At 38.7% G+C, this 14,451-nt stretch overlaps 1 protein-coding gene across 1 annotated transcript in view; it reads right to left on the reverse strand.

The window, feature by feature from the left end:
• Nucleotides 1–14,451, reverse strand: part of LOC115798206 (potassium voltage-gated channel subfamily H member 4-like) — a 44,795-nt gene that overhangs the window by 21,601 nt on the left and 8,743 nt on the right. Inside the window, 5 exon segments of the mRNA XM_030754963.1 lie at nucleotides 8,432–8,565; nucleotides 9,151–9,255; nucleotides 9,258–9,281; nucleotides 12,239–12,424; nucleotides 12,427–12,471. Of these exon segments, the coding sequence (XP_030610823.1) occupies nucleotides 8,432–8,565; nucleotides 9,151–9,255; nucleotides 9,258–9,281; nucleotides 12,239–12,424; nucleotides 12,427–12,471 (494 nt within the window).

The following is a 14,451-nucleotide window of genomic DNA, read 5'->3' on the forward strand; positions in this document are numbered from 1 at the left end:
AATTTTATATATATATATATATATATATATATATATATATATATATATATATATATATATATATATACCTTACTTATATATATATATAAGTAAGGTATCAGCTTTGTAATTTACATTCAGCTAAAGCAAAATTTGCTTTACAACTTTATTTGCCTCCAGACTGCACTATTTTTCCAATTATGTGAAAAGCAGCCATATCTCTCCCCTGGGAAGTGGATCAGCATGAAATCAAGTCTGAGTTACTTGCCAGTGTGCCTCGGCTTTATTACATGAGCTGATACAGTCAAACTAGCAGAACAGACAAACACAACAACTATTCAGTTCTTGGAAATGTGCGACTAATAACAGATTTGTAAACTTTGTATTTCAAAATCATAAACCTTTAGGCAGCAAGTTGCCACCTCTGCCTCTGCTTTCTGGCTGTGGTCCCATTTAAAGATCTGGAGTGTGTCTACATGTGTTTGAGCAAAGCTATGGATCCTACTTTTCTTTCTAGCTTGGCAGGCCAATGGGCTACAAATAGAGATCTAGTCAAAATAGATATGGCTACCTTGCTGTGGAGGCAGAGGACACCATTGTTAGCTAACAGATACTAAGATACAGACAGTGAATAAGGAAAAAAGAAGAAACATTTATTAATAGTCAGCGTGAGGCAGTGGAGGAAGGATATTGATTCTTTACTAAAGAAGAAACATCAATATCACAATAAGTAAGTTTTGCATTCAAAACATGGAAAGTATCAACATGCCTTAAGGATCAAGAGTACAATATGCAGAAATACAGTGCTTTGAACAAAAATCTCAAGCCATCCCTCATTTCTTCATATGTTCCTGGGAAAATCGAAAATAGGTGCATATATAATGCAAATACAGTATACACAGAAAAAAAAAGAAAAAAGTTTGTACAATCCTCATGAGCCTGAAAGTCAATATTTGGTATGGACATCTTTTTGATCAACACAGCCTGAACTCTCTTAGGCAGCTTTCTTGTCATTTCTTCAAGTAGTTTCATGAATAATTCTCCAGGCTTCTTGAAGGACAATCAAAGCTCTCCTTTGGATGTTGACTGCCTTTTTTTGGTTCTCTATCAAGATGATCCCACACTGCTTCAGTAATGTTTGAGTTTGGGTGGAGGCCATGACTGATAGTGTTCCATTGGGTGTTTTTCTATCCAGGTATGCTTTTACTGCATTGACAGAGTTTGGGATCATTGTCATGCTGGAAAATTAAAGCTTCCACCAATCAGATGCTTTCGAGATGGTGGTGGCTCAAAATCTGACAGTAATTTTCTGTGTACATAATTCCATCCTCAGCCTTTTTTCTCCCTTCCTTAAGAATGATTTGTCTCATTAAGCTTTGGTGAACAGTAGATGGATCAACTAAAGGGCCAGATGCATCTTTCAGGTCCTGTGTCAGGTCTTTGCTGGATTTTTTCCTATTCTTAAGGACGTGGCTTTCAGATTCTGTTCATATGATGTAGATAGTTTTTTAGTTTTTAGGCCTCACACTTCTTCTTTTGTCCTTCACCTGTCCAGTTTACTCAATTTCTTAAGGACACACTGCACACCATGCCGAGATATGGCATAAGTTTTCAGCCAATAGCACTTTGGGAATCACATTGTTGGTGCAGAAATACTGTTACACTGTGTTATCTTGGCACTTTCATAGATCCAACTGAAGAACCTGGAAGAAATGATAATTTCATGACAGGCGGCCAGTACTTAAAAATGCAAATTACAATGGATTCTCTCCAAAGTTATCTCTTATGTGTAGACACAACACTGTTTCACCCCTCGAGTTATGTTCCTTTTTTATGCTTGAATGATTCATAGGTCAGTGCTAAGTGGCTTAAAAAACAAATAAAAAAACATTCCACTGAAACAGATCAGGTACGAGGACTGAACTGAAAATGAGTGAAAAAGCAGCCAGTGTCCAAAGAAAAACTTTAAAAAGGCCTTCAGAGATTCTGAAGAACTATTGCTCAAGACCACTTAAAAAAATACAAGATAGTCTGTCTCCTTTGAAGCAAAATACAACGAAAAGGGGAGAACTCAAGACATTTGCCAAGTACTGTATTATCATGAATCATATTATTTGGTTACTTGACCTGTTGGATCATTCTAGTATTGGACTATCTCCCTTCAAGCTGTTGCTAAACTCACAGAAAATGGAAGTGCTTGAGTTAAGTACATGTACTTAAAAAGTAAGTATTAGACATAAAAAAAATTAAAAGCATGACTCAATATGCAAGCTGCACTAGGAAAGGAGTGGGAGAGATAATTCAAGCAGAAGAAAATGGGAGTATATGCTAGGGTTTAATATTTTTCCCGAAAATGACATGAATCAAATCCCGGGAAATGACGAGCCATTTCCCGGGAATCCCGGGAAACAGTTTTTTTATTTTTTTATTTTAATTAGGCCTTCTGTAGCCTGTGTCGGCCTTAACCTATTGTGATATTGTAGAGGTAGCTTTCCAGCTATGTCCTGTTATGCCCAGTAGGGGGCAACGTCGGCTTGATTAATGCAATAAAACCTACATCTCGACATTCGAGTGCTCGAGCTATGCGGTGTTGTATCGTTCCTCAACACTCCCTTAACAAATATAATTCGAATATTCCTCCATTGTACATGGAATTATACCAAGATATTTTACAACTGCTGGTGCAAAACAATACGGTTCATCTCCACAGCATTGATAAAGGCTCAGCCACGCTGTCGTGGCGACATCTGTTGCGCTATATCTCCACCAGTGGAACGCTGTAATAGTCATTGAAAAGTTAACTACCGTACTACACTATAATATGGCATAACACAGGGCCTTGAGTAATGCACCACGACTTGGTCATTGCCATTCTGGCAACAACAAATTTATAACACCGTGTCTGAGGGTTAAAGTAGGTTCGCTGTGAATCGTCTTTTGAAAAACTGGCCAATCCTTATAGCCTAAAAAATATACATTTTACTCAACTCCATTTTAAAAGCGAAATATGTTAAAGCAATCTATTTCATGATAATTTCTTCACACATTAGGCCCGTATCCTAATTCATGATTGTTAGTAAGTGGCTGCAAACGAGGAAAAGAAACACTCGAAGTTAAACAGATATTTCTTTATTGTTCAGGGCAGGCATATTTTATAGGCTATATAATGCAATATAACAATATATAATAATATAAAATTATATAATACAAAATACCTTAGGGTAAACACATTGCCTACGATTTCAACAAATTAAAGAGGAAAAAAGCACAACTGTGTAATACCTCTATGAAGGCTGAAGCCAGCCTTAAACGGAGGCTGAACGTGCCTGAAATGAAGAGTAATGCTTTTCGCATTAAACGAACCCTTCTCTCAATATTTCCTTAAATTTAACATTCTGAAGCTTTCTTTTCTTTCTGAAAGTCAAATCGACGCGCGCGACTTTTTTCCCGGTTTCCCGTCTAACGTTTCCCGGGAAACGGGAAATGGTTCTGATCGCATTTCCCGGGAATCCCGGATCCCGGGATTAAACCCTAGTATATGCAGAAAGACAGCAGGATTCAGAGGGAGGGAGGAAGCCCAAAAGAGATGAGGTTAGAGCATGGGTTAGAGTGACAGATGGAGAGGAACCAAATGCAGAGAATGGTGGTTAAAGCTAAAAAAAGAAGAGGGAGGAGGTTGGGTGATGAATTTGGGTAAGACATAAATAGACAGGCACTGTAATTTCCTTTAAAGTGCAAGTTTATGAATTCAAACTGTTTATGAATCCAATTACGTGGGTAATTTTCCAATAGATACACACAAAAGTAAGCCCCAAATGCTTGCTGCACACATCAGACTCAAGTGGCATTGGTTCCACCTAGTCCATGTAAATTAAGCAAATTAGTACACATAGCAATGTTATGTTGGCTTTTTCATCTGCAACCATTCACATGTAAAATTGTTTTCAGTTTTATCATTTTACCACTTTTTTCTGTTGTAGTGAGTTAACTGCCCTTAAACCAAGTAATGTTGCTATGGTTGCTTGAAGTTTCACATCAAAGTCTGCAATAATATAGAGTTCATTTAGTTGTCGGTGGTTTTCTTTTCCTCTTTTGTTTCCTACTTTTTCGTCATATGTACCCATTTCATTGGTATAGCTCACTGTTATATAGCACACCTATTCAAAATTTCAGGAGTTTTAGCTGGCGGTGTGTGTGTGTGTGTGTGTGTGCGTGTGTGTGTGTGTGTGTGTGTGTGTGCGTGTGTGTGTGTGTGTGTGTGTCATTAATGAATGGTCCTGATCGTTAATTTAAAGTGATAGTTTTCATTATTCAATTTACAGAAAACTGGAGCAGTTTGTACTTATGGTAACACTGGGGTAAAAAACAGTTCACTTGGGCTGTGCACTGGCAAACAGTAAAATAACCGTAAAACAAAACATAAAACAACATCTAGAATATTCCATCCAATCACTTCTTAGAGTTGAAATGATAGTTAATGTGCAGCACTGTTATGAAATGTCTAAATGCCTACTAAATGGTAGCTACAAAGATGGCTCGCTTCTGTTTGTGAAACCAGTATATCATGAAACAGCTCATGAATTTTTGCTCCCAATACTTACAACATATGCTAAACTGTGCAAATATCAAAATATGAAATTAAATGGACATGCACCAAATGCATGACGTGGGGAAAAGCCTGCTTGTGCATATAAACAAGCAACACATTTCATCCCGTCTGTTGCACATTGTTATTGCTGCTTTGAAAATGATCTCTTTGCAATCTGCTTTGTGTCTTTCTGACACTGGTGATGTCTGCAAGATAGAAGTGACTGAAAGAATCACACAGACACCGTCCAATGAGCTGTCGGAGAAAGACAAAAACAATACCCTAAAGAAATAAAATTTCCCTTTTATGCTAAAAAGCAGATGTTTTCGTTTCGCATCAAAACACACTTGTTGCCTCCATTTTCAAAGACTACATCATCACAGTTTGGTTCAGATATGCTGCTGCTGGAAATTTCTGTTTATGCAATTATTAGTCCCTAAGGTCAAGAATGAATTAAGCAAGAGGACTGTTTTGTTTGTGATTTTATTGTGCACTGAATTCACTAAAAAGTGATTCAAAAGTTTAAAAAAGTAATTCAAAAGCAGCACGTTGGCTATGTTATGGATTTTGATCGTGTTGCTTTTACTAGTCTGCTGATGTGCTACTTTTCATACACCTCTATTTTCCCTTCACTACAATGTGAATTATATATCAGATCATGAGCTATTGATTGTTTCTCTGCAACTATTTTGTCCCTAGCACAGACGTCCTTGGCACAGTGTACGTAAGAAAAGAATAATCTAATCTCACGGGGAATTCATTCAACACTTTAAAATGATTATTCTGGTAGTAGAGGTGTAGTGGGGGAATAATGGAGGTTTGTAAAAAGTGTGTGCATGTGTGAGAAGGAGAGGAAATGAAACACAGAGATCAGGCTGTGGACTTTATATTAATATTCCTATTTTTTGCATGGGAGAGAAAGAGAAATTGTTTAAAAATACAACCTCAAGCAAGCGAGAGAACTGGCATAAAATCTGAATGTTGACATTATAGACATATGTTCCTCCCGTCCAATGTTTGGATGTTCTTGTGAAAGTGCATGTGTGTACACTTTTAAAAGAGATTTGCGTGTGTGGTCTGTGCACGCACAGTGTCAGTGAGCACTGGCTTCTGTAAGTGGGTGGGAAGCAGAGCGGCAGGAGGCTTGGCAGATGGAGGGAGGTGTAGCGCACTGATTCCCATGAAGGCACCTGCAGGTCAGGTTTGAAAGCAGGAGTGGAGTTTTTGATTCTGGAAGTATTAACAAGATGCAGGTCAGCTGCACACAGCAGAGTATTACGTGCTTTTTCCGACTCCTAGCTTTCAGTAGGGAATTAGTCTGACTTTCAGGCCTTTTTCTTTGTTTTTGTTGATAGTCTATAACGCATCAGATTCGACCACCACCTGGAAAATTCTACTGTGATAAATTATGTGTGATAAAGCACAAAAAGGACATTTTAATTGTCAGATTCTCAATATTCTTTTAAAAGCCTTTAACAATCCATGTATTACTGTGGAAGCTCAAAAATCAGTGTCAGGTGAAGGACATTGTATAAAAATGGTAGCGCCACTTTAATAATAATAATGATACTCAATTGTAAAATTTTGCTGAGATACTCAGTTTCCTTTGAGTACTTTGGTTTCAGGCACTTAACAGGTAAATGATCCTTTAAAAACACACACCACCTTGTTTTTTTTTTTTATTATTTCAAATATTCTCTGTCTGAGCGTGTCACAGATGTCTCACAGGTTCACTTAAAAAATAAAAACCTTCATCCCTGAAACGTTTTTGAATTGCTTTGAGCCCCTTATGATCAAACACATATTTGAAGGACAGACTCAGGCAGTAAACCAAAACTCTGCGGGGAATGAGTTGCATTATCTCCAAATGGTGCTCGTCAGAAAAACTGCTCCTTTTGGAGCTGAGGGCAAAACAAAAGCTTGTCTCATGAATACCACAGCGGGAGATAGGCATGACTTTTATTTCCAAGCCTATAAAAACTTTTTTTAAAATTGGTGGTTCTAATACATTTACATTTTTAAAAATCTATAGATCACATTCAAAGTCTAGTTTAGTTTAAATGCATGCTGGTAGAGTTGTGTGACGAGCGAGTTACCACAGAGTCTTCTTTTCAACTCAAATGGGGAACAGAATATGCAAAATGAACCTCATTTTATTTTAACCAAGACATGAAAATGGCATCTTTGTGAAGCTTGCTGCTGCCACTGAGTCAGAGCAGGCAGAGCTAAGTAAAATTTTTGAATTATTATCTCAGTATTTAGGTATTCTACAAGATACCTAATTTGCAATTTAGAGTTATTAAGTCAAAAGTTTGAGATACTAACCCGAATATCAAGGGAGTCTGTATGACTCATTTAATAAAAATTCCAACATTAAAGAATTAAAATAATATTTACAGTCAGTCTGGCTTGAAAAAAAGTTTTTAAAAATCTCCCTATTATACCAACTCTGACTAGGGTGTCCAGGTGTCACTTTTTATCTGGGACTGCACAGCATTTTTATTCCTTGTCCCCCTGTCCCACATTTTGACTGTTTCTACAGGACACGCACTTTTCTAAAGCCTGTGAAGGAAATGCTTTTTATTACAGAAGAAGGCCAGCCTGTCTAATGACATACTCATCAAGAATGTTACAAGGTCACCAAAAGTCACACACGATGCAGATTTTGCTGAAAATGATAGAAAATACCGCAAAGGAAATGAAGTGGCAGAATTGCTAGAATTAGTTTTCAGTTTTGCACAGGCGGAATATATGGTTCCCCAGTCTCCTGGACCGCTTTACCCCCCCCCCCCCCCCCCCCCCCCCTCACTATTGGGTGTATATGTACAGTATGGATGTGGGTGACTTCCAGAAGTGGAGTTGTTTCCTTGTGTTCTCTGCCCACTGTTCATACCTGTGCCGCACGCCTAATCACCCACCTCAGAGCTTCTGAACTGATTCCATCCTGGCTAAAAACCTGAGTAGACAAGATTTTCAGAATACTTGACCTCTGTAACCTGTTCAGTCAAAGGTTGCCGAGATTTAACTCCCCGAGTACATTTAAGCAGATGCATTTATATGGTGTGAATTTGAACATCCTACCTCACATCGTTCTCATGTTACAGCCAAAGATAAGATGCCGTCACCAGCACTAAGGCTATGACAATACCTCAACTTTTTCTTCGAAACAGCCGAGCAAAAAAATGGGCATTCATCATTTTTTCCAGTTTAATAATCAGAAAAACCAATGGCTTCACTCTACTTTGGTTAGAAAGACTGTATTCAGAAATATGTAGTTAAATAAATTTAAAAGTAAGTTTAAAAGAAACACATATAATACGGAAGTATTAGACAGAATGCCCTTAGTTGAGGTTATTTATGGGAACATGCCTCTGACATAATGACCCTACCCAAAGCTTTGGGAGGTGTTGGCATATTTTTAAAAAAAAGATGATAATAATGCATCCAGCTTCCTCTATGACCAATAACCCCTCACCAGCAGAGACAGCCATCTTGTGCCTCCAAGCAACCACAGTTTCCACAGCGACCTTGCTGTTTTTCCATTTAAATCCACCAAACAACAGCTGGATGCAATAAATAAATAAATAAATAAAAATACTAGAAAAGTAGGATTAAAACAGCACTTAAAATAGCAAAGCCATTAGTTTAATTTTTTACAGCGCTAAACCACACTCTTGAAATCTGGGCCAAGACTTCCCTCATAATGTCCTCATAAAATCTCATCTTTAAATATCAGCATTAATAATTCAAAATCAGGTGTGAAGGCGCTGCCTGTCTGAGCAACTCCTGTTTATCTTTTAGAGGCGAAAAACAGAAAAATCCATCAGATCCATCCAAACACGAGTAATAAAGGTATGTACTCACTCCACCCAGGTTAACCTCTCCTTTGCCTCCACTGGAGAACTGGCTGGTCAGCTGGTACAACATGGTGCGTCCACGCTTCCTGGCTTCACTGAAGTGTGAACTGCTCTTCCTCCTGTGGCTCTTGTCCTCTGAAACTGTCACACAGAGTCACATGCCAGTTGGATCACAAGGTTGTAAATTTGTTGGGTGATGGCAATAAAGGAAGAGAATATGGTGCCATCTAATGCAACACCTTTGCTATACTTTTGTTTTTAGATTCTGGCATTTTGTTGTGAAGCACTTTGTGATGTTTATCTTGAAAGGTGCTATACAAATAAAATTGTACTTACTTTTTTACTTTACGTACCTGAAAATTTTCTCTGGTGTAGTTACACAGCTAAGACACAAAACACAACTGCCACTATCCTAAGACTTTCATCCAAATGCATTATGTTTATTTCCCCTGGCATAATGCTTGGTATTTGTGGCAGACTGTGTTCAGGTTCCACTTGAAGACACATTGGTGCCCGAATCAAGCTCCCAATTGGAAACAACTGTCTGAGTTCAATGAACAACTGCCAGCCGAAACAAAACTGCTGGGTAGGATGTGACAGTGATGAACAAGAACATACAGAGAAAATGAAAGCTAGGGGCCCAAGCATGACCTGCTTGTAAATCATGGATGGTCCTAGTAAGCAAACAAAGGGAGCTATTTTCTGTAAACAAGCCTTTCAACTCACCCTCCTTCTTGCTGTTGTAGTGGCCCTTTTCGTAGGTGTCGGTGATGTCCTTGAATGAGAAGAGGAAGAGAACCATTTCGCCCTTCTCGTTTTTTATGGGCACATGTCTAACAGACACCAGAAGGCCACACCTGGAGCAGAAGCAGAATGATCATTTAGTAATGGTTTTCCTTTCACCTCATCTGGAGAATGAAGACAATTCCTCAAAGACATATCCAGTGTAGTATGAAAAAAGAAGTTTAAATAAAGTGATGCTAAATAAATGTATAAATCCTGTTGGTGCCTCGAAATAGCCTTTATGAAACAATGACACATGACATCTAAAAGCCCTCTATCGCGCCTACACTGAAGAAAGAGATGCAGGATTGAAGAAGTACAACTTCTAGCTGGAGACTTTTGTTTGGAAATGGAGGAAACTTGGAACAGTTGTGAACCTTCCCAGGAGTGGCTGACCTACCAAAATTACCGAGAGCGCACTGATGACTTATCCAGGAAGTTGCAAAAGAACAAAGAATAACTTCTAAAGAACTGCAGGTCTTACCTCAGTTCAGGTCAGTGTTCATGAGACTCTGCAAAATGGCATCCCGTGTGAGAGTTCCAAGGCAAAAACTACTGCTGACCAAAGCTCAAAGGTGTGTCTAACATTTGCCAAGCAAATCTTGATGATCAAACAAAAAGTTTGAAAAAAAAAGCAGGAAAACATTCTGTGGACTGGCGGGACAAAAGTTAACTTTTTGGAAGGTTTGAGTCCCGTTACAACTGACATGAAACACATGGTGGTGCAGAATGATGGTTTGGGGCTGCTTTGCTGCTTCAGGACCTCAACGACTTGATGGAACCATGAATTCTGTTCTCTACCAGTAAATCTGGCAGGAGAATGTCCGGCCATCAGTTCTTGTCCTGCAGCTCAAGCACACTCGGGTTATGCAGTAATCCAAAACACACCAGCAAGTCCATCTCTGAATGACTCAAAAATAATATGAAGGTTTTGCAGTGGTCCAGTCCCATTGAGATGCTTTGGTGTGACCTCACAGAGGCTGTCATGTTCAAAAACCCTCCAGTGTGGCTGAATTAAAATTCTGCAATAAAAAGCGGGCCAGAATTCCTCCACAGTGATCTGAAAGACTCACTGCTGGTTATCACAAATGCTCGATGGCAGTTCTCAATGCCAAGGGTGGCACAACCTCTTATTAGGTTTAGGGGCAATTACTTTTTCCCAGAGGGCCAGGCTAGCTTTGGATAGCTTATGTCCCTTAATAAATGAAATCATCATTTAAAAACTGCATTTTTTATTCACTCGGATTATCTTTGACTAATATTAAAATTTGTTTTATGATCTGAAACAAGTGTGACAAATATGCAAAAAAATAAAATAAAATAAATAACAATCAGGAAGAGTGCATGCTGCGGTCACTGAGATTAGTTGAACCTTTGCTTTTTGCTTTTGTCTTTTCTTTGTTGTGTTTGTGTGGCTAGTTCTTATGGGATTTTTTATGTGTTTGTGATCCCTTTTGTGCATTTTTGGTTGTTTTGTGGTCAGTCTTTTTTCTGGTTAATTTGCAGTGGTTCAACTGAACTTCCAATAAGAGACGTTGCAAAGCCAAACCTTTGTTTAGGGGTGTACATTGTTAATGTATCTCCTTAATGACTTAAGTTTCTCAAGCCAAGCCGTGTGATTTCACACATCATGTCAGCTTTTAGCATCACTGAACTGTGGCTGCTTGTCAAGTATGGCATAGCCTTTCTATAAATATGCCTCAGATTAGATCTGGATAGTGATCCATAGGATAAAACACAAAGTGAAAGAGAAAGTCAGAGGTCTGAATATAACAACTCAGAGAGGGAAGGAAAAACACAGATTCAAGACCTCAACAGAAACCAGAATGCTCATTAGCAAGCTCTGTAGAAACTGTGCTCTGCCACCAAACAGTTGTTTCACATCTTCTTTAGTGTCTCTAGTGTGCTTGTTCATGTGTGAAGCACAGACAGGGAGAAAAAAAAGGAGGAGAAAACAGTGTAGATGGTGGTGTTTTAGTGCAAGGCTGTTGGTATAAATACAACAGGCAGCAAGCCATTTGTGAGTTATTGTGCTTACAAGTTGCACACATTAGAGGACTGTGTGTGTGTGTGTGTGTGTGTGTGTGTGTGTGTGTGTGTGTGTGTGTGTGTGTGTGTGTGTGTGTGTGTGTGTGCTGAATTCCTTTAGGGATAGACTTCTTCATATACTGTACCAGTTGTGAACATTTGCCAGTTGAGATTATAGCTTTAAAACTGTATTCTCCTTTTAAGCTGCACAGTCTCTCTTCTATTCTTCCTTTTTTTAATGGCTGTTTTTCATTATTTGTGGTTTATCAAAATGGCTGAGCCTTTCTGTTATTAGTTTTAGTAGTATTGCCTTACTTTTACTTACTGTACAGTAAGAAAAAGAAGAAGAAAAAGATTAGAAGCAGTTGTGTTTCATTAAAGTCCAGATTTGACAATCCAGCTGCATAATAAGAGGTTCAAACACCCTGAGGATGCGGGTTTTGAGTCTCTGTCGAATGAACATAATCCTGCGTGCCAATCAGGGAGGCTTAAACACTGTTGTATGTTCTCTCCTAACGTATGACATCATATTCTGAGCCAGAAGGATTAGAGAGAAGTTAGAAGGAAGGAGGTAATTCAAGACACTATGTACAGTACCTTATCCCGCATTAGGAAAGAGTGATTAGCTGTGGAAATAGGGTACGCAACTATACCTCTCCCTCCTCCTTGAACCTCTCACTCTCCCTTAATCTTATTGTTGTGTATTAATTAAAATGAAATTGAGGAACACCAACTCTCTAAAAAGCACGTAGGGCACTGCTGAACTGCTCTTTTAAATTCTGCATTCATAATCCAACCAGAACATTCAGCTCTCATCTAAAAATAAATGCCCTCTTCATGATGTTGAGGGAAAAAAAACATTTTTTTTTTTTTTTTTTCATTTTGATCACACTGCCAGTTTGGTCAAACCAGAACAATCTAGTTAAAAATATTGGACCAACTGAGCAAAAAATTTAAATATGTACTGGGATCTATTTTATCTCTACATCCTCTGTGCACCCACCATTCTTCTTGTAAAAGTGGACCTCAGCCTGGTACTCTTCTCTGCTCTCCAGAGCCTTCTCCATTTGCTGGGCCACGTGCTCACTGGTGTTGGCCCCGTACAGGAAGCGGCAGCTGCAGTTCTTCTGCATCACCTCAGTTCTTGTAAAGCCCGTCAGTTCACAGAAGCCATCCGAGCAGTAGACAATGGATAACCGCGGTGGCCCTGGGCATTACCCAACAGGAAGTTACTGTCTGTGAGGGAAAAATAAGAAGGTAAAGATGTGTGAGAAGTAGAGGCAGATTTTTTTTTTTTTTTACATGCGTTTTTGAAACTTGAAACTGAGAACTTTTTGATATGAATGACAGTAATATGCAAGGCTGAGCTCTTTGCATCATTTTAGCCTGGAATTAAATACATTATCTCTTCTTTGCACCGGGAATCAAAGTCTGGTTAGTTCTTTGAACTTACGTCAAAGCTTTTCAAAGAAAACATGAATCAGACTTTAGCGTAGACCAAATTAATTTCCCCAAGCCTTCATCAGCATATTTCTGAGGTTTGCTGGTGGTTGTTAAGACTGGTAAGTGCAGCAGAAAAAAAAACCTAACATTATGGGCTGCAGACGGTATGACATAAAAGAGATGACTGGGGTTTATGAGAATCACAAAGGTTAGTGACTGATTTTTCCACTGGGCTGCAAGCTTACTTAATTTGAGGCTATGAACCAAGAAAAGATTCGACCCTTCAATTTTAAAATGGGCTGACTAGCAGAGAGATGCAACAAACTGGAAATGTGCCAGTGGAATATAAACATAAACATGAAATATGACTGGAGAAAGGAAGCAAATGCTTCAAGAATGTCCAATCTAAAGTCACACTCAATTTCACCTTCTTGTAATGTGTTCCTTCACCTGTTTATACTGATGGTAATGCCATGTTTATGGAGCTGCAGATTGGAAAAACAATGTACCTCCATGAAAGATCCAGAAAATCTATGTATCTAAATGTGAAATTAAAATGGTGGAATATTAAGTCTATTGTGCAGGCTTTTACATGTGAATCATATTATGTGGATATTGCCTCTACACTTGATTATTCTGCACCAAAACAGCTCTGCTTTGGTTCTGTTTCATATTATGCCTTCAGCACCACGGACAGCTCTCTTTCTCGCATCTTTTTCTTGCTCTTGTTTAGTTATGTCTGCAGGACATAAAGACACAAAAGTAGTTCTCTGGTCTGGCATCTTATTCCAGCAACTCAAGGCTGCAGCATTCACAGACTCTAAATTTGTTCTGCATACCTAGATATATTAATCTTGGTGATAGCATAGAGTTTGACGTCACATGTTCCCTCAGTTGCTACAAGCATGTGACCTTGCTGCAGTGAGGCTTCTTTGTTTGGCAAACACTGTGGCTATCTGTCTACCAGAAATGACTAGTGGGAAGAGCATTGAAATACAATACAATACAAAACCTTTATATAATATACAGTTCATTTAATTTGGATAATGCTATTTTCAGTCACTGAGCTGATATTGTCACTTTGTTTCCCTCATAGGTTTCCTCTGTGGGACACAGACAAACCCATATTTCAGTCTCTTTTGCACAATTCTGCAGCAAAGATGATAAAACAATTATCAGTCTCCAGTTTTCTGTCCTAATAAAAGCTCAGTGAATGTTGAACAACCACCAGCTTACAGATTTGTGACTCCTCACCTACAGGCTTCCAGGCAGTATCTGGTGACTGAAACTATAGTCTAGTAGAAAATGATTGATGCAGACAAAATAAACAGCCTGCAGCTGGAAGTATTAACAGATACTGTAGCTGAACCTGTCAGCACAAAAAGCATGGGCTTGTTGTTGTCCATTCACAGTAGATACAGTATGGATCCCATAAAAGAGATATTTCAAACATTAAAATGGGCTGAAGAATGCTTTTAACATAATCCTTTGACTTAATGGTTGTGAAAAAATATCTCTGGCTTGAGATCCGTTGTATTGAAAAGGTCATAACATTTATCTACTGTTTTGGCTGCAATAATCCAAGAAGTATTTATACATATTTGCTTGTTAATTCTTTGCACAAGTCACTATTGAGGCCTTGGGAAAACAACAGACATCGCTCTGTTCTCTGCTGCTAAACTGAAAACATCAGACTGCAGATTTTTTGCCCAGAGAGCAAGAGGTAGCACATTGACAGACAGACAGACTGCTCTGAATTCTCACGATTCCACA

Source organism: Archocentrus centrarchus, chromosome 19 (genome assembly GCF_007364275.1).
Source record: "Archocentrus centrarchus isolate MPI-CPG fArcCen1 chromosome 19, fArcCen1, whole genome shotgun sequence".
In the NCBI taxonomy this organism is placed as follows: domain Eukaryota; kingdom Metazoa; phylum Chordata; class Actinopteri; order Cichliformes; family Cichlidae; genus Archocentrus; species Archocentrus centrarchus.